The sequence below is a fragment of the Pleurodeles waltl genome, chromosome 1_2, assembly GCF_031143425.1.
Source record: "Pleurodeles waltl isolate 20211129_DDA chromosome 1_2, aPleWal1.hap1.20221129, whole genome shotgun sequence".
Taxonomy (NCBI): Eukaryota; Metazoa; Chordata; class Amphibia; order Caudata; family Salamandridae; genus Pleurodeles; species Pleurodeles waltl.
In genome coordinates this window covers 1,179,514,261-1,179,535,917 of record NC_090437.1, presented here as the reverse complement: position 1 = coordinate 1,179,535,917, position 21,657 = coordinate 1,179,514,261, and the positions used below count along the sequence as shown (strand labels likewise).

Below are 21,657 nucleotides of genomic sequence, written 5' to 3'. Positions count from 1 at the left end.
AAGAAAGTTGAAAATGAAAAGTTTAAATATAGAGACAAGTTTTTGTACTATGTTGCCTGCTTGAAGACCGAATTGCATCTTCTTACGCCACGAAATGAATCTGTAAACTATCATCCTAATACAACTGCAATGGGTTCTGACAAATGTAATCTTTATCATATAAAATTGAGTTTGTCCTATCAGGGCAAATCCTTTCGTTGTGGTCTGTTCTTTGTCAATGAGAAAATAAATGTCCTAGTAGATACAATTGCCGTTGCTAAAAAAAAACCACATCCAAAATATGAATAGTGAAAATTGGAATTTTAAGTTACAAAATTAAAGTCACTTAGTTCAGTTTTATCACTGAGGCGTGAGCTGAAATATGCGCTATCATCTGCAGCACAGAAATGAAGTTAGAAATATCTATTTATGAAGGGCACATCACGAATTGAATTGTTCCTATACATTTTAATAAGAGGAGTTTATTAGTTAGTTGTTAACTATCTGGACAGCATTCGTTTTACTGACCTCGAAGGAGGAACGTCCGAGACAGCTCTGTCAGAATTTGGTCTTGTTGTGTGGAGCACTGTTGACTGGTTTACTGTACTACACAGAAGCTCCTAATTCATGAGTTATTTTGAAAAATATTTTTTCTCTAGAAAGTCTCATGAACAGTCAGAAATAAAGATTATAAAATGCATACGAAATGTTCCCGACATGGTTACAATACCATCTTTACAATAATGTATGTGAATGTATTACATTGCTAATATGATATTCTTCTTTAATTGTATTTGCTGAGCTGTAATCTGATATAAACTGCATCACTAGTCATCACTGTCTAAATACGTGTAGTATCATGAGCATACAGGCTTACTAGAAGTCACGGAAGCATAGGTTTGCACCTTGATGCCTATAATGAGGCAAGCTTCACTTTATTTACGAAAGAGGTTAATTCAATTCAGAATTTGCAAGTTTTGTTTCTACCTGCACTCACTAGGCACTATCCATATTGCAGAAATATTAGGCATGGTTAACATAAACCAATAAATATTTAGTCTTTCAAACTGATCTTTTTAAAATTCTCTCAGCATATATCTAGGGGAGAATGTAGAGTTGACTGTGGAACAATGAAGTAGTAATTTGCTACTGAAGGGAGATGGCCAAACAGGGGTGGCCCTTCCGCTACGGCAGAAGAGTGTTGCCCCACTGACAAAAAGCAGAAAAATAAAGGGATGATAAAAATTTTATTATCTCTTTATTTTTTCCACCTTCATAGGGTGGGGCAGGGCCAGCCTCCTCCAAGTGCAATGCTCCACTCCCTCCCTGAGCATCATTTGAGCCTGTAACAGCATGAAAGAAGTGCCGTGATTGGTTGGGGGGAAAGACAAGGCGGCTGGAGTGGTGCAGTGCATCGCGGAGCGGCAGGTATGTTTATTTTTTTATTTGACTGCCCCCCTCAACCCCTGCTCTTCACTCTGCCCCACCCCTTCCTCATAGCAGCCACAACTGTAGCAAAATGGATCATTGTTCCACAGGCCCAGAACTTTTCAGGGCCTCATGCTATGACATTTATTAACACATTTTAGAGCACTTCAGCCCTATATATGACAGTTAACATTCCCAATATCTCCAGATGGTGCCAGATGCTGGATCGGTCATGTTTTCTATTTTCTTGCATAACATTTCAACTTTCAAGCAAATTCACATCTATGGAAGTCCTGCTTAACTCTGGTGTCCTCGGCCTCAACAAAGACCTGAGAAGCCTGAGCTTGACCTGAATACAATTCCAACTTCCAAGGAGGTAGTTTTGAGATTTTCATTAAAAAAAAAAACTCCTGCCACTTCAATATTGTAATTAGTGACCAGTGTTGTGGCTGCTGGAGTGGTTTAGTCAAAAATAGTAAATCAATTAAAAGTGGTCAGTTAGCGATACAGGGCAGAAACAGCTCGGAGTACACAGGGATCAGTGTGGAGCCAGTTGGCCTGTGAGTTAGGTCCAAGGAAGCAACTGGCGATATTGATTGGTCTTTATGTGAGTTTCAGTGTTTCTTCCCCATTGAGATTATTACTATGTGTGAGATAAAAACAGAGTAACAGATTGGAAATGCTGGAGAGCAGTCACTTTACAAATGTTAACACTTTCCAAAGTATTTATTACATACATTGACAACAACTGGATGGACTTATATAGGCCAACCCTTATATAGGTTCAAGCAGGACTAATAATTTATTTTAATTAATTCAATTGTTGAAAGGTTTATGCCAAATTTATGACAACTCGTATTTCTTGAGTAATTTTTCTCTTCCTCGTGAAAAAATATGTTTTGGTCATGTTTACAGTAATTATACAAATGTCTGTCCTCTCCAGTATATCAGCCCGTCTTCCAATAGCTTTTGGGTTGTCATACTATTTTTCTAATATATACCAAATAATCAGGCTAGTCCTGGTGATTGATCATATGTTTAAATGGACTGCAGACACTAGTCAATTTAAATAGAGAGGACAGAAATCCGTGTAATTATTTCATGCATTAATAACACTCTATTTTGCGCTGAATAACAGACAGTCTTGTTGCAAAACACGTTGGCATAAACCATTGGAAAACTGAATTGTTGCATTGTTGAAACTGATTTTTGATGTTCGTTGATCTTTATAAGTGCTGCCACATGTCATCGTATTATTTTGTGGTTCTGATATGTTTGTATTATTTGTCTTTCAGAAAGGGTGCAGAACAGTAAACACAGAAAGTGCAGTAGCACAGAGGCGCATGGGTCTACGAAGCCCAGTGCACCTTGATTAGAACAGTTTTTTACTATCAAAACAAGAAGTGGAAGTCAATTTTCTTTGCTTGCCTTTGGGCCTAGGGCATCTTTGTCCGCCACTGCTTTCAAATGTAAAGCAATATAATCATGTAGTTCTCCTGCCAACACATTATGGCCCTCATTCTGACCTTGGCGGTCTTTTCGCAAGACCGCCGAGTTACCGCCGCGGTAAAGACCGCCGACCGCGGCGGTATGCCGCTGCGCATATTCCGACCGCTGGGAGCGTTCCGCCGGAATACCGCCAGCAGCCACACTGGCGGTCGGCGGGAAAGTGGAGACTGGTCAACCTCCACCGCCACGCCAGCAGAACACCGCCCCCAGAATTACGACCCACATTTCTGTGTGGCGGTCTTCTGTTGGCGGTCTTCTGTTGGCGGTCACGTCCCTATGGCTCCCGTCGCCTCCCGGAGGACCAACGCACAAGGTAAGTTGATCGTCCGTGAGGGGAGGGGGTGGGGGGGTGTTGTGTGATGTGTGCGTGCATGGGGGTGTGCGTGTGAGTGTGTAGAGGGGGTGTGTGAGTGCGTGCATGCGGGCGGGGAGTGCTGCTGTGCCTATGGGCAATGTGTGTAGTTCGGCGGGTGCGCATGTCGGCATGTATGTGTGCGGGTATGTGTCCCCGTTGTGTATGTGTGTGTGTAGGGGGTGTGTATATGTGCATGTTGGGGGTGTGTGCATGTCGGGGTGCGTGTATGTGCATGTCGGGGTGGGGGTGGGGAGGGGGTTCGTACCACCTCTGGGGGGTGGCAGGGGGGTGGAGGGTGTGGGGGGAGGACTCGGGGGGGCAGTGGGGGGTGGGGGAGACCCCTATCAGTGCCAGGGAAGGAATTCCCTGGCCCCGATAGTGCCTACCGCCATGGTTCGCATGGCGGTTCCCGAACGCCAGAAACCGCGGCGGTAAGCAGGGTCATGATACCGTTGGCGTTCTTGGGTCGACCGCCGGACCGGAGTGCGCAGACTCCAGCCCGTCGGTCATGACCGCCGTGGCTGTCGGAGTGGGGAAGTGGCGGTCGGTCGCGGCGGTGACCGCTGCGGTCAGAATGCCATTTTTAATACCGCCGGTCTGTTCGCGGTCCGACCGCCGCCTCTCCGCCGACCGCCAAGGTCAGAATGAGGGCCTATATATTTACACTGTTTGAGTGAAGAACAGGATATACTTATTTTTGAAAACATACTTTCTCTTGTTGTAATGAACAGTGCATTTACTGTCCAAAGCATTTCACTTGAAAGATAATACATTATTAAGAGGAAAGGCAGTCCTCCTTTTATTTCGATGGCAGCCAACCAACCCTAAATATTGACACTCGAGCTGTGGGATTAGGTGCAGTACATATAAATAAAAACTTGCATACCATTTCCATTAAACTCAGCAGAGCCTCTTTATTGTCCTGCCAGGCAGTGTATAGTTCATCTTCAGTAGGAAACTTCTCACAGCCCACTTCTATTGTAAGTTCAAAGCAGTTTGTGTGAAGATAACTAAAATCTGGCATCCCTGTAACAGAGATTCATAGTGAAGCAATTCCATTAGTGATTAACATAAGATGTTGTTAAAACAGAACAGATTGGAAAGTTAAACTGATAGTAAAAAACATGTTTGCATCTACCCCAGCACCAACAAAGAAAGGTTTCTAAGGCCTGTTTAGAGAAAATCACTCAACAATATGGCTACAAAAGCTTACACTAGAAATATTTGAAAACATATTATGCCTGTCATTATTTGATTACATTCATATGTGGCTGTTAACTGCTTGACTGGTGTGTGGTTTTCTTGTTCTTGCAATCTGATCCTGCACTATGTGTGCATCCTCATACCGGGAGATGTTTGTGTCCACAGTAGTGGAGCAATTGTGGTCAATAACTAGGATTATGAAGGGAAAACAATTTATGAATATCAAACATTTTTTCAACATAAACATGTCTAACTCATGAATACATCAAACCTCAGCATGGGATATGGCACAATTACTCATGTGAAATGCTTTGTGAAAAATACAATGAAGTTCCGGAACACTTCAGATCTTAACCAGGAGTAAGATCCAACTAGTCAAACAAAATAATTGTGAATATGTTTGTAACAATTCGTTGGCATGAGGCACAAAGCGTTTTTGGTGTGCTTTAGTGTCTTAATCCAGGTATAGCTGTGATACATTTCAAGGAATGCAATATGCTTACACATAGAAAAGGAATGTTTTCTTCATGTCCATAAGTAATCATTCCTCGAAAGTCCATGCTAAGAATCAGTTACTCTTAAAAACATATTTCTAAATCAGACCCTTGTGCAATATTGCTGGACTCATTGCACTGAATCACATATTCTTGGACATTTATTAAAGACAGACTTTCTGAGGCACCCTGGGCTTAACTTTAGGTAATGTATCCATGCTCAAGGTTGAAGTCCTACCAAAATGTCCTAGATAATCAATCCACGACCAAATCCAAATTAGATGATGAATAAGGGGGCTGATTCCCAAAATCTCTTATAACATGGCATAGACTTCCTCCTATGACTTGAATTGATTTTCAGAATTTGGGGAATTTACATACTTATCGAAGAGAACTGATGAACAGAAACCCAAAACATTGATTTTTCATGAGTTTTCCTGCTAATCTATTATTATTCCTTCAAATTGATCTCTGGGTGGATAAGCCACAGGACTAAGGGGCATATGTACAAAGCATTTTTCTATTTGCAAAGGCCCATTTGCGACTAGGAAAATGCTTTTCGGGAGGTACAAAGCCCAAACGTTTTGGATTTGCAATTCGGTATTAGGAAGGGGCATGTCCAGGACGTCCCTTCCTAATACCGCATCTAAATGGCATTTATGATTTTTTTGTGACCATGAATGTGGTTGCAAAACAATCGCAGTTAGCATCAATTTCAAATTGATGCTAACCCATTTGCAAAGGGGAAGGGGTCCCCAAGGGACCCCTTCCCCTTTGTGAATGCATGAGAAAATGTTTGTTAAGAGCAGGCAGTGATGAAACTGAAACATTACATTTTTTTATTTTAAAAAGCAGCCTATGTTTCTTTAAAGAAAACGGATTGTATTTAAACAAACTGATAGCTTTTTTTTTTTTAAAGCAGTCACAGACATGGTGGTCTGCTGACACCAGCAGGCCACCATTTCTGTGACTTTTGCAATTCCCTGTGGGTCGCAAATTGCGACCTACCTCATTAATATTAATGAGGTAGGGCTATTTGCAACCCACCAGGAATCGCAAAAGAAACTCAGTAGAGTTTCTTACATTTGGAATTGTGATTTCCTAATTGCGATTCGCATGAAATAGCAACTAGGAAATCACAATTCCAAGTATTCGAACATGTGGCCCTAAGTGTGGTAGAAAATTATTGAGTATGTAAAAGTTTATTTCTTTTTCCTACTCGAGGATTAAAATACTGTGAAGAATCTTCTTGCTGTACATATCCAAGATATATATGGATGTTTGGATACTTTTCACCAGAATCGTACCTTGCGACATCGATTTTTCAGAGGAGACATATGTGTAAATGGAAATGAAATTGAAATGGTAATTCCACATAAAATTATGACTTTGTGGGTGTTCTCTATTCCACCAGTGTCAACATCCTTCTTCTTTCATGATAGCATTCCAGTTCACACTCCTGAATGTAAAAGTATTACTGCAGGAACGTCCACCCTAGACCAAGTGTTTACTTTTGGTCAAGTTAATTGTATGAAATTGGAATATTATTTGGGGTGGACATGTGCCCACCTCAAGCAATAATCATTACTGGTCTCAGGATGAACCCTCAAAGTCACTAGGTTAACCTGCGGTCAGCCCCCTCATAGCTATGGCATAGCACAGACAGGCTCAACTCAGGGCAATGTGCAAAGAATTTATGCAGTACCAAAACATTAATAAAGTCAATACTCCAAGAAATACGAATCTCAAACCGAACAAGATACATGTAGTAAAGGCTAATAAATAAATGACACCAACATTACAAAAATAATTTTAAAAGTTATAAGTAGAAATAACAGAAAAAAGCACAAGGCATCAGTGATATTGAATGGTCCTTGTCCTTCAGTAGTCCCTAGTGTAGCGCTCTGGTCTTGGAACCAAGGGCTGCCCAACTGGATAGCACCCTCGAACGGTAATTCTGTGTGGGCAACTGGGGACTCAACTCAGTCATCAAGCCTGATGCATATCCAGTATCCTGGACTGCTGATCCCATTGACAAGTTGGTGGGTGGCAAGATCCTCAGAATGCTTTGTCTTGACTTATGGGAAGTGCCAGATTGCCCTAATTTGGTGTGCAAAGGGGAGTTTAGCATTCTCTAACCCAAAGGGACATTTCCAACTCCAATGATGCCCTTCAGATTAAGGAATGCTACTGCTTCCTTCCAGAAGCTGGTCAACAAGTCCTACCTGGGTTGGGGAAGTTCAGTATTGCCTACTTGCATGGCTTTGTAGTCTTCAAGCCCACATAGGGATGACAGCAGGTATCGCATTGAAGCAGTTAGGCTACGCAGCGCAGGGCCGTAGCCATGTGTGTACTGCCAATGTAGTCAAAGGCACACTAGGTGCTGCAGTCCACAAGTGCAATTAGGCTCTGGGTGCACCTTCTACATACATAATATACTAGGGACATACAAGCAGGATAAATGTGGCAATCAGTAATAAGCCAATTGAACCATCTGGAGCCTGACAACAACACAGTGTCTTGAGTGCATTACAAATATTGATACAGTGCGCCCTCACCGTTGACGCTCTGCTCCATCAAAGTTAGTGTTTCACCAGCCCCTGTCTGGGTTCTGTTGGGTTCTGCATCGTGGTCATCCTGGATTTTGGATTTTCACTGGTCCCTCATGACCTCAAGTAAACTTTTGACACTAGGGACCTGTTTTCACATTTAGGGGGTCATTATGACTTCGGCGGATAGAAAAGCTTGTCCACAGGTTTTGGCAAGTGCAGCCGCCTTCCAGCCGACCCCATTAAGAGTTTTCCACTGAGTATTCGAGTGGGAAATGGCCTACAGAATTGTCTCCAGCTTATAATAGAGCTGGCGGCAATGCTGTAGTGTATACGGTACACCAGCACCCATTTTGAACATCGCAACTGGGCTGGCCAGGAGGGCCCATTCCGAGTGCATGGGCAGTACAGGGCCCCCCTGTGATGCCCTACACCCCGTCCCCGCCAGCCTTTATATGGTCGTGCTAAGGCCATGTAATCGCTGGCGGAGAAGGGATTCGTAATCCCCAGGCCAGCGCTGCTTGAGGCGCTGCCCTGGTGGATTAGGACCGCCAACACTAAAACTCGTAATCAGGTAGTCTGACTGTGGCGCTACCGCAGCAATCCGACCGCAACTGCGGTCCTGGCAGTCTTACCCTCTTAATCTTTAAAATTGTATAGCTCCACTTCTACTTGATGCATTTTGGTCGTTTTGGTCTTGTTTTATTCAGATAAATATTCTCTATTTTTCTAAATATTTATGGAGTCATTTTGTGGTGTTTACATTAAGTTACTGTATTTTAAATATGTTGCACACATACTTTACACATTGCCTCTTAAGTTAAGCCTGACTGTACTGTGTCAAGCTGCCAGAGAGTGAGCATAGGTTAATTTAGGAAGTGTATCTGACTTACCCTTACTAGGATTGTGGTCCCAACTTGGACAGGGTGCCTATATCTGCCAACTAGAGACCAAATTTCTAACAATCCTGCTCTTGATAGAATGATGTTTCTGGGCTTTTCCAAGATAAAATTATATTTAAAAGGTGTATATGAATAACTGTTAGCAAATACTAGTCAGTTATGTATGATGATAGATTAGGCCCCAAAATTGCCTTTAAAAGTTGCAGTTTAAGAGATACTGGGTACAATTCCCTATTCACATTGAAACATGGATTAGGACTTTGCTCCTCCCTCCCAAGATTTAATTTTTTTGCAACTATATTGAGATTAAGTGCGCAGAATGGTTTGAGCAGCATGTTTAAATTTGAGAGAGTGACTCAAATGGAGGAAAGGGAGGGAAATGTGGTATGTCCCTCATCATTGTTCTTTAACCATGCCTTCATTCATGGTGTGGCTTGACCTCTGCCTTCTCTGAGCTTTTGGAGGGATGAGGGCAACCATATCTACCATGCATGTGTGTAAAAATAAATAAAGTGCCCTTTTTCGGGAGAGTGTCTAATTCACTTTCCCACGATGTAGCTAGTCCCATGTAGCTCCGCCTGATTCTGAAAGGTACTGACTGAAATGTGAGTTGAACTCAGGCATGGAAATATCTTTATGTATGAATACACCTTATAGATATGCATTAGCCAAATGTGAATTTATGATAACAAATAGATTTGCTCAAAGGCAACATTACACCAGTATGATATGAGCAAATCTGCTTCAAGGGGGAAGTTGTGTGCTTTGTGGAAAAGGAATGCGTGCCCAAGAAGGTGAAAAGTGCATTTTGGTAGGTATCTGTCCATGGAAGCTAAAATTATCTCTGTGAAGAAAAAAGATATGTTGTGAAAATTAGCGTATACAAAGTATTTACACGTGCATGTATATAGACAAAGGCACATTTACAGGTTCAACAACGCACGCATAGGAGGAATTTAGGCCCATATTTAAAAGAAAATGATGGAGTGCAACACTGCACCAAAATTAGCAGCCCGTGCTCCATAATTTTCACAATGCAGGGATGCGCCGTATTTAATTGAACACAACACTCCCCAGTGTTGTCCTCTGCGCTGGCACTAAATGGAGCTGACTAGCGCCAACGCAGGTATCCTTGCACCATCGTGCAAGGATGTCTGCGTTGAGGGGTTTGATTGTTTATGTGTTGTAAGGTGTCCCTTCCTGCACATAAACAATCACTAATGGCGATTTGGCACTTTTGTGTGTGCTGCAGAATGCAGCGCACACAGAAGTGCCAAAGCGTCATTTTGAAATGATTGTTTATGTGCAGGAAGGGAGACCTTCCCACACATAAACAATCATGTCTGGAATTTTACTCTTTCTATGCGTGCTGCAGAGTACAGCACACATAGAAAAAACAAAAAATGAAGAGGGCCATAGGGTGGTGTTAGATTTTGGCACTGCCTCAGGTTTACGAAATCTCATAAACCTGAGGTGGCGTCAAAATGCAATGGGTGTTGCTGTGGCACACCCACAGCAACACCCATTGCACGCCCCTTACACGCAAAGGGCTGCATGTGAAGGGGCTGTATTTACAAGGTGGCATTAATCCACAAAAAGTGGCTTAACGCCACCTTGTAAACATGGCACAGGGCATAGCACCACCGGAGCATCACTAAAAGTAACGCTCTGGTGGTGCTAAGGGCTCTTAAATTTGCCCCTTAGTACTTATTTTGAGATTTAAGCCCACAGTGATGTGGAAGAGTTTGAGTTGGTTTATTAAAGGCAACTGGTAAATATTCAGAGCAATTATCATAAATGCAGAACATCCTCCCACATCTCCTCTGTAAGAAGATTTTTATGTAGCATCAATCGTTAAAATAACTTACCACCAGCGAAGCTGTACCATTCAGCACCATTAACTATCCCGCCTTTTTCAGCAAAATTACCACCACACCTGGTGGTTGAGGTAGAAGACATAACACGGTGTGCATTGGCATAGGTTTTAGCTAATAATTTAAAAACCTGCAATGCAAATGAAGTTATGTCATTGCGACTCAATACAACAGTAATAAATAACATGTTTTATTTTTCTTTAAAACTGAGTATACTACTCATAGCAACGACACACGTAATCTAACGATAAAAAGGTGAGGCAAATGTTTTGTAGTCAATCAGCTATCCCCGTGATGAATTCTTAAAAAACAAAAGGTAAACATATTGTTGATAACAACAGTACGAGCAATCACAGGGCCCCACAACGCATAATTGGATGACGGTGGATTCATCACAGTGGACAAGCAAATAAAAAGCAGACATAAAGGAAATAACTACACCTAAAAATGAGAATGCATTTTTGTTTGTAAGGGACTAAATACATCACCTAAGAAGTTTCGCCAAAATATATTCATGTGATGGATGGTTGGCAGAAAACATTGTTTCCAAAGTACGAAATTGTTCTTTTTGAAATAAATCGTTTAAAATAATGTGAAGCAATGGCCAGTGCGTGGAAAGAGAAAGCAGAGCATACGGATAGAATTATAAACGAACCACTAACCATCAGTCAAAAGTGAAGAAGAAGAAGGAAAACAAGTTGCTAAAAGTGGTCAGGAAAGGATTATGAACACCGGCTATTGAAACAAATAACCCAGATTAACTAACAGGGGATGACATATGGCCTGTGTACCATATGGGTACATTTAGGGAACAGAACAAAAGGTGATGAAGATATTTGTGGTAAATCAGTTTTCACTGTAGGTCTTCACTGTTTGATTATAAATCTGCAGACATGGTTTTCATATCTCAAATGACCATATTGCTACATCCACTGAAACGCCTTAACACGTTTCCAGATTTACTATGTAATATTTTCCCAAACCTGGGACGAAATAAATAAATCTAAATGAGTAGAGAAACCAATGTTTTTTAATGTTGCTGATTACAAGTACAACTACACTCGATAGCTGGTCTCTGCACTAACATTCGATCTGTGTTAACCCTTTAAGGTCCACGATTAAGGTGAGAACGCTCTCGCGCATTTTATTACTTACATTTTAATGCTTTTTGCTTTAATGCCATTTAGCACCGTTTAAAAATATTTTACGTTGCTCACTACTGTTAAAAGGAGAAATATTTCTATCACATAACTTAGAAAACACCATTTAATTTTTGCCTGTGCTGTACTGTTGTGCTTGCCCAAGAGCGGTTAACGGGCCAGTTAGAGCCCCGTCTTTGACTTTTTATTGCCACCATTCTTGGTGTGCTGGAGGGGTAGGGACTGAGCGGGGAGGGAGCGGATCAGCCTCTTCACTGAGGGTGTCGTCATTCTCTGATGACACCCAAATTATTGTCAATGTGCATGACAGGATACAGATTACGGCAGACAGATTTCAATCCTGCAAGAAAGCAGTCAGTAACTGGATGAAGATGAATCGGGATAAAACGCAGGTCATTATCTTTCGGGCAAAAACCTCCATTTGGAATCATAGCTGGTGGCCTGAGATCTGTGGACCTCTTCCCACTCCTATTTCCGAAGCCAGGAACCTCGGGGTTATCTGCAACTCAAATCTGACTTTTAATTCACAGATAAACAAAGTTGCCAATACCTGCTTTTGGATAATTAGAATTCTAAAGAAGGTTCTGTGATTCATTCCTGCAGACCTCAGGGTGATTGTGGTGCTGGCCCTCATAATCTCTGGACTGGACTACTGTAATGCCCTGTATTTAAATATAAACCAATCATCCCCTTATAAATTGCAGCTAATACAGAACGCTACTGCCCGAATAGTGCTTGGTCTGCCTAAATCCTCCCCCATCACAGAAGTTTTAAAGAAACATGCACTGGCTTACCATTACAAATCAATTGCCTTTAAGGCACTGTCCTTGACTCACAAAGCCCTGCACTCTCAAGGATCAGAATACCTGCAATCTGCTATCAACTGGTACACTCCCAACTGTCCTTTAAGATTGACTGGGCTCAGGTTGGCCCTGACAGGAAGAAGTAAAAAAGCCGAATGAGGGGACAAAGCCTTTTCAGTGGCTGCTGTCGGGCTCTGGAACTTGTTCCCTCCAAAAATAAGAGAGATATCACCCCTCCTGGCAATTCAGAAGCATTTAAAGACTTGACTGTTCGCACTATAGGCGGCTGCTCCGCCTCAACCTTCTCATCTGCTTAATGCTTCGATACCTCTGCTCTGAATGCACTTTACAAATACACAAATACATGTTTCGAGCAAGACATAAGCAGCAAGACTTTCCAAGCCATGCAACAAGTGCAGAAGAAGATTAGGACATTAAAGAGATGGAAGATTTCCAGATGATTTCAATTTCATTTGTTTACACGTAGAGGGGGTCATTACGACCACGGCGGTCGGCGATTATGTGGCGGTAAGTACCCGCCAATGTATCACTCCCACCGCCACGGTGGTAACAGCCGCCGGGCTTGAAACATCCATCTCAAGCCCAGCAGCCGCCATTGTGCTGCCTGCAGGATTATGACCCCGCCCACCGCCATGGTTTTTGTGGCATTCATAAATGCCAGGAAAACCATGGCGGTAGGCCATATCAGTGACAGGGAATCCTTTCCCTGTCACTGACTGAGGTCCCCCCTACCTCTCTAGATACCCCCCTAACCCCCACCTCTCCCAATCCCACCAGCCCCCCTACATCCACACCTCCCTTCACACACACACACATGAATACACATACTCATTCACACATACAGACACAAATTCACATTTCACAGCATACACGCACTCACACATCCATACATGCACACACCCCCACACACACACAACACCCCCACCCCCCTCCCCTGTCGGAGACCCGACTTACCTGGAGCCAGGGGGTCTTCCAGCAGAAGATGGGATGGGACGCTGCTACCATCAGCAGTGCCCGCCAGCAGAACACTGCCAGGCCGTTTTGTTTGTCATAATACAGCTGCCGGCGGTCTACTGGTATGGCGCCGCTGGTGGTAGTAGCGCCACCTTACCAGATTTCTGCCATTCTTGTGGCGGAAATCCGGCTGTGGTCATAATATGGCAGCTGGTAGCCGCAGCAGCGGTCTTTTGGCAGCCGCCACCGCGGCAATAGGTGGTTTTTACCGCTGTTCTTATAATGAGGGCCTACATTTATTCCACATTTTCAGCAACATACTTAAGAATTAAGTGCATAGGCAGAGTAACTCAAAAGAGAGACAGTAGACTGTATAATTGTCAGCATTAGGTGGTCTTCGTCCACACTTTTTGTCTGTTTTTCCCAATTTTTCACTGAAATTCATTTCAGTTGGCCTTTTCACTTTACAACTGCTAACTAGTGTTAGAGTGCTGTGCTCACTCCCCTAAACATGTTAAAATTGGTTTACATCTGTTTGGCATTTTTAATTGGCTTGTAAGTCCCTTGTAGAGTGATAAACCACATACCCAGGGCCTGTAAGTTAATTGCGACTAGTGGACTTGAAGCACTTACTCTGCCACCAACCTAAGTAGTCCCTGAAAACATGTCCTATGCCTTCCAGTGTAGCCTGAATGCAGTTTATTTAACTCCAAATTCAACTTGACAACAGAACGCCATATAAATCACCTCTCTGAGGTAGGCCCTAGGTAGCCTACAGGGCAGGATGCATTGTAATTAAAAGGTTAGACATACACTATTAAGTTTTAGATGTCCTGGCAGCGAAAACCTCCTAAATGTGTTTTTCACTACTGTGAGGCCTATCTGTCCCATAGGATAACATAACAAAGTGCTAACATTTGATTGGAAACGCATTTCATACTTGGTGTATTGGAAAATATACTTACAAATTCTCTTTAATGATAAAGTCAGATTTTAAATGGCAATTATGAAAATGACATTTTTAGAGAGTTAGCATTTTCCGGCCCTTAGGCATTTTTTGCCTGCAGCCTGTCCTAGGTCACATGACTTGGTGTAGCTGGCATTTAGACTTTGTGAATTCCACCCAATCACACACTAGAGGAACTAGGTGTGGATGAATATGAGATCTGCTGGCAGGATCCTGTTCAGTAGTCATTCGCCAAAGAGGTATCCAGACTCCTGGAACTCTTGTTGGCTACCGCCTCCTGCCTCATCCAGCTGGAAATTTTGAACTTCTAAAAAAGTGACTACTTCTGAACGTGAAAATCTTCAATGCAACTTAGTACAGTGGCTTTCCGATGACAACACTTTCATCTCTGACACCTCCTGTAGGCTTGTCCTGCTGAACTTTACCTTCTCAGAACATTTTCTTCAAAATGTATTGTAAGTACGAAGGTAAGCGCTGACTGGGCCCAATCCACTTCTTGTATCTGATCTGGGATCCTTCGCAGTTGGCCATTTTTCAAAAATTTGACCTGGATTTGTGCGACCAGATACCGGTGTTTGGCAATTTAATTTTTTAGACGTTAGATTTCAGTTAAAAATATAAATAATTATAACTCTGGTTCTACTTATTGGATGTTGTTTTGAGGTCAAATAATTTATTAGAATTTGCTCTATTTTTCTAAATTGGTGTGTGTTTTTTTAATGCTGTGCTGTGTTTCAATTTATTACGGTTGTGTGCAGCATAAACACTTTACACATTGCCTTTAACTTAAGCCTGACTGCATTCTGTGACAAGCTACCCAGAGTTAAGCACAGGTTAATTTAGTGACTGTTGTTGTTCACCCTGCAATGGACTACAGCTGTTGGTTGACCTCCACCCCTCTTCCACAGTTCAGTTTCGCACAATGACACAGTCAAAGTATACTTTCAAAAATGTTAACAATGAACTTATGAAAAAGTAAGCTTCACATGGCTGAAACAAAGATGAACAGTAGAAACAAAGCATTAGCCCTTAAATAGTCAAGGGGAATGAGATAAAAATACAGTGTGCCACTAAATATTAAAAGCACCATCTTTATGCCAATTAGCTGCAGTCTCTTTCCCAGAGTAATCACCAGTAACTGAGTTTAATTTAAATGTTACTCTGGTCAACATATTTTGTTTTTTTAATTGAGACTTCATATGTGCAACACCTAAGCTCGACCATAGGACTCAACTATCCTTTACTGGAGAGGCTTCAAAGAGCAAAACCTGGTTCTGGATGCTTTAGTTCTTGTTTGGAGGTGGTGTGGCCTGTGCAGGCTTGACCAATTGGGGTGAGACTTGTATCTGATTTGCAAAATGTTCATTGCTGTATTTAGCTGCAAAGCCTTCCACCCATCACTTTTTGTGTTGATGTTTTATTTTTCAACGTAATTCTGTGGCCTTGAACACAACATAGGATGGGAGATGACCAGTTTTTACAATACAGAGCTGACCCCGTCAAGTCTGTTTTCTTTCACTTTTTTTTGTTTAGCAACTGGTGTCTTCCTCTGTTCAATGTGCGACTACATGCTGGTGAAAAGCATTAAATCTCATATATTTAAATTGTGATTTAAAACTATCTTGTCTATGCTTAATGTTTTGTACTAAACACAGGAAAGAACTTGAATGGCTCCTAAAACATATAAGTAGCCCCAACCAGTCTTATCTCACTTTTCAATCCCATTTGAGTGTCTCAGGGACCACTTAATATCTGGCTCTATTTTATGGCATTTGATGTTTTGAATAACTCAATAAGATACATTAATAATATGGGCCACCAATTACATCTGTAATGGGTGCACTGGACGCACACTGAGACAATTCATCCAAACATTATGAATGCAATGTTTCTCATGCCGGTGCAAATGCACACCAGCACTGGGAACAGTGCATTAGTGACAATGGTGTGTGAGACCTACAATCAGACTTCCCGAAACAGTAGTGAAAACCTGTATCTTGTTTGTGTCATGCAAATATTTTCATATGCCTTACAGTATTGTACCGTACCAATGCTTTAGAATGAAATATGGATGTTTTACAGTGATTTGGAGGGTCCAGTAGCTTTGAATATGCTAGCCAATTTTAGATGTATGCCCAAAAGGAGTATAAGTGAAGGCTGTACATTTGCACATTTCCAAGAAGAACAACCGTGCATGTGAACCTGGCAAATGGAAGCAGAATTCTAGGAGGATAATGAGCTTAGTACTGTATTTATAAATTATATCTTTTTCTCAAGGATGATCTGTGCTTCCTCAGTGAGAACATCCTGCCACCTGCTCATTGGATAAGGGCTTGCAGAAAGTAACAAGTTTCACATGCCTGACCTCCCTTGACTTATATTGAGAAATAGCGGATATCTGCTAGCATTAAATTTTATGGATTTTTAGCTTTTAGCAAGAGCCTGTATTTTATTCTTTTGCTTTGCTTCCTTCAATTTTACATTAAACAGTAACCAATGTGTTATATTTTATTTTTGAAACAGTAAAAGGTATTCCCTGACTAGGTACCTCCTCACTTTGAACAATAAAAAAGTGCAGTTCCACCTCTCATCACTACAGTCTGCCAAATGGCAGTGTTAAGGAGGTCAGCAGTCCAATGCTAACAATGTCCTCACTGGTTTTCTAAATTTAGCCTGTATGTATCTCCACACTCACGCCATAGGGATCAAGGCAGTACTCTTTCACTGTCAGAGGAAGTCACTTAAGGAGGAGAGGAAGAGTAGAAAGAGTAACCCCACTCCCACTATGGGTGTATAGTCTGGGCATCCCTTCCTGTTAACATAATAGGTTCTGGACCTCGCTTTGCAAGGAACTCATCTAGGCCTCTTCCCACATGCTAGATTAGCCTATTTTCAGGGCCAAGCACATTTCAGGGTACTTGTTTCACATGTTGTAAGGCCCTCAGGTCAGGAATACATGGCAGTTTACCATGCAGGTGACGTTGCTGTCCACAGAGTTCTGCTTCAAGTTTCTGGTGGCGAACTCCAATGCACTGCAGGAGTATTTGGACTTACATAGCAAAAAAAGGCTACAGGACTCATTATGAGTGCCCTGTTGGTTCCAATGGGACCCTTAACTCCTGTTACCAGACCCCTTGGAATGACATGAACTCACCTTTTTTCTTCGCAGACGTTACCTGCTTCATGCAGGTGAAATGTCCAATAGGAACCCTGATGAAAATGAAGGAATTACCAGATAACCTGATGATGAATTACTATTTCCTTTCGTAGGTGCTCATTTCCCAGGGAAACCTAGAGGCACCAACTCAGATTCCCTGTTTAACTGTGGCCCTCAATAGCTACTGTTGCATCCAAAGGTAGTACTTCCACTAGGGCAGATGTTGAGGGATTTAAGAAGGCATTTCTAATCAAGCTGAAATCCCTAAGAAGAATCTCTTGACTGGTGAGGCCCAACAGGCTAACACCACCCTTGCTTCATCTGGATCAGGCTAAAACCATGCATTGATCCTGTTTACCACAATGTGTGCCTTGCTGTGCATTTTTTTTTTAATCAATAACTTTAAAAAGGTATATCTGTCATTCACGCAATTGTATCTTTTCTGTTATTATGGAAGTTTTTTTATTTAAATTGTCTCCTTTGTACTAGAATGGTTTAATTAGTTTAAAATATTTGCATCTGCTTAACTATTTAGCGAGCATTTTTTTCTAGTGAAAAGTCTGCTACTCTGTGCCATTACTACCTGCAGGTAAATTCAGCTTTTAATTTTTCATTGGATTGTGCTGTCAACAAGCAATATACTAGATTTCTGATTTCATGAAACCATTTCTCCAAATGAATAATCTAGAATCTCACAGCCAAGACATATATACAATTTATAACTAATAGGAATCCTCAGAGGTGCCTATTATCTTTCTATGTAAATCATTGTATCATGTGCTGGTGTGAATTGCGGTCGAGCTATGGAAAATCTTTCTCTTAGTGACCTGAAAGTTGGTTTACTTCACTTTCTCATAAATCTTCATTTTTTTTTGGATAACATTGTACATTACCAAGATGGCTATTGGTGATTTTCCTAGTTCTTGGAGATATCTTTGATTAGGTTTGGCACATATACTTATTCTTTCATGATTCTTCAGCACAGTCGTAAAATTCCACATTTTTTCCATGCTCAACCTTAGGCAATGACACTGTTTCATATATGAATACAGTAGTGATATTTTAATTGAAAGTTAAACAGGAGGAGAGGTAAAGCGACCCTTCCCTTCATACTGGACAAGTCCGATGATTGAATGAGCATTGATCATATTAGTGTAGCATACCATATAACCTCACTCTAGTAAGGGTTCCATCTGCAAACTTCAAAGGATTCTACCATATATCTAAATCCCCCTGTGCACTCAGCACAGTGCACAACCGCAAACCAGATATTATCACAGACAAATTTAACAATTATCTGAAATCCATTTACAAGGCCATGAATGCAAGCAATACTCTCGTCAAATTTGTTAAGCCTTTTCTTTCCCTTCTCTATCAAGTACACAAAAGCAAAATATAAATGCTGACACCAACACCTGCCCTCACATCACTTCCACTCATGCAATTGCCCAGAGAACTGCCAATTAAAATCTTGCAAAAGAAAATAAACTGTCTTATACTACCAACTATGAACCAGTTTCCTCCGTGCAACAAACATTGGTGAGAGGCATTTTGCATTCCAAAACCAGTTACTCTAGATCTAGATATGTAGATACTTTTAGCACCCTTTACCAGTCCATTATTCAGCGATTAAGGGGCAGATTTATGAAAAGTGGCGCTTCACCTAGTGGAGCGCCGCTTTTCTTGCGCCCCTTAGCACGCCCCTAACGCCACCGTGTTTGCGCCGTCGAATTTTTTATGCTAGTCCGGCGCTTTTCAGGAGTATCTTAAAAAATTATGACGCTAATCCTGCAAAGCACCCAGAGGCCCAGTGAACACAATGGGAGCCTCTTTTTGTAACCTGTTCTTAGCAGGCGTTAACAAATGCTGATTAAAATGACACAAAGAAGTCTCATAGATTTCTTTGCATCATTGTTTTGGCCCCCCTAATGCCGGGTCTCCCCCTTGCATACATTATATCTGGCGCAGGTATAATGTGGGGCAAGAGGTTATAAAGTGGCACAATGCAAGCACTGCCCCATTTTGTAAATATGGTGCAGCATTTATGGCTTTCCAATGCCACATTAGCATCAAAAAATGATGCTAATGTGGTGTTGGAATGGTGCTAGGCCCACATAAATCTGGGCCTAAAGCTTTCGGATGTCAATTTCTCCAGCACTATAGCATGAATATAAGTTCTAAAATGTTTAACACTTGGTCCACCACTGCAATCTGACAGTCAACTGAATTTTTTCCAGGCAGGCAACATCTCCTTCTGTTCTAAGACGATCTGCTCTCTCCAGCCACTAGAGGGAAATTCCATGGGAGAGACTTTCAATCATTTATAAATGTGCGTCATCAACAAATCCTTGGAGTCAAGTTGGCGGATAACAGAGCCTTCCCGTTTTACCCAGCAAGATCAAGTATCTTCTTCATAAGAGCAGGTGTTCATCCTTTTTCCTTAGGCTTTGCATTTCAACTAGGTTTTGTAGAAATGTACACTCTGCCTGAACTTATTAAGTGTGCTAGCCTCATCACAATTAATTAGCACATGACTCAATCCCCAGCTACTTCTCACACTTTCCTTTTCACGTTCTGAAAAGCACAATGATACACATAGACACAAGGCAATGTGTTTTTACAAGCTTAGTCATTCATTCAGTCAATTGCTTTCAGGTAATCCGAGATTCTGAATGGCATGCTGGGAATTTGGAATTTACAAAAGGGTGGAAAGCTCCTTATCTGTGTTGATACCTCTTCATTAGCTGTCTCACAAGCCAGCCTACAGGACAGCAAAGCATTTCACTAACACTTGTCTACTGACCATCAGTGGTATTTGTGGACAGTCTGGAAAATCTATGCAGTCATCTCCAAGAGGGGACCTTCTACAATTTTGCAAGAACTGCTCAGTTCCACCTCGAGCAGGTACATTTTCTTCTCAGCTCCCATCTCTGATGACAAGCCATTTCTCTTTAGCTCAGCTGATGGCTACACTTGATCATCTGAATCAGCAAATTGGACTTAATTCCGCCATTAAGGTTCACCCACTGGTAGAGCAGCTCATTGTGAACAATCTTGCAGTTTGTATTATATTGTTCTGTATTGTGGTAGATTGTTTTTCTGGGAAATTGCAAGTGAAAAATGTGTTTATGCAAGGTACAGAGAATATGCAGTAGGTATAAGGTGAAGTAAGGTGCTCTATTGGTGTTGTTATAAGCATTCTTAATTGAAGAAAGTTACGTATAAATGTATTTGTCTGTATTTCCTACTGTGATATACCAGGCCAGTAGACCATTCTCATGGCAATTACAGTAACAAGCAAAGGCACAAGGACCTGTCAAAACACCTTTAAGAGGGTCATGGGGCAAGCAGGGGTTTCAGTGCCAAACATGGGGTTAGACCTTTTACTCCTGATGTGCTGTGGCCCAGCCTACTATAGGTCTGAGCAACTGGGCCACATAAGCCTTCCGCACTTAACTCTCAGTGGCATTACAAGTCGAACACTGCACGGCTCCTCAAGGAGGAGGTAGGTGTACAGCAAACACGTGCTCCCAACGCAACGTACATTCAGCGGCCTCAGTAAATGAGTGTTCAGCCAAATACTTGCTTTTATAAAATGTGTTCTTTCCATACAAAGGGAAATACGGTACACAGTAAATAATAAAACACAATTCGCAAGGTTTACAACCTAGCCCTGCCTGCACGGGCACCAGTGTCCAGTTCTTTTTGCTACAGAATGGGGTTAGTTCCCATTTACTTGTGGTAGCATCCAGGTTACATAACGCTACACAATACACGTTTTAGAAGATTCACAATTGCTCTTCAATCTCAAAAGCATCCCAGTGCCTTAGGGCATTCAGTCAAACAAGGTCCCCCCACCAACAAAAGTTCTCCAATTTGAGGTGCAGTCTCAACGCTCCCACTGGAGTTGAGATGATAGGCCCAGGAGCATTCAGCGGTCCTGGGTTATGGTCAACTTCTGCTGGTGCCAGCGATGAGCAGTAGTCTTGTCATGGACAGCATGGGACTTGGACCTCCAAGGTGCTCCTCCAAGGTGCTCTTCCATTGTCGCAATCAGCACTGAGGGGCATATTTATACTCTGTTTGTGCCGGATTTGCATTGTTTTTTTTAACGCAAATCTGACGCAAAGCTAACTCCATATTTATACTTTAGCGTTAGACCCGTCTAGCGCCAAAGATCTTGGAGTTTGCGTCATTTTTTAGCGTGGACACCTACCTTGCGTTAATGATATGCAAGGTAGGCGTTCCCTTCTAAAAAATGACTCTAAGGCATGTGCGCCTTATTTAAACTCCCGTGCAAAA

General features: G+C 41.9%; 1 protein-coding gene across 1 annotated transcript in view; it reads right to left on the bottom strand.

The window, feature by feature from the left end:
- CPZ (carboxypeptidase Z) overlaps positions 1 to 21,657 on the bottom strand; it is a 274,165-nt gene that overhangs the window by 27,900 nt on the left and 224,608 nt on the right. The window contains exons 8-9 of the mRNA XM_069203449.1: positions 10,288 to 10,423; positions 4,158 to 4,297 (exon numbers count right to left, since the gene is read on the bottom strand). Coding sequence (XP_069059550.1) covers positions 4,158 to 4,297; positions 10,288 to 10,423 — 276 coding nt within the window. The remainder of the gene's footprint in view (positions 1 to 4,157; positions 4,298 to 10,287; positions 10,424 to 21,657) is intronic.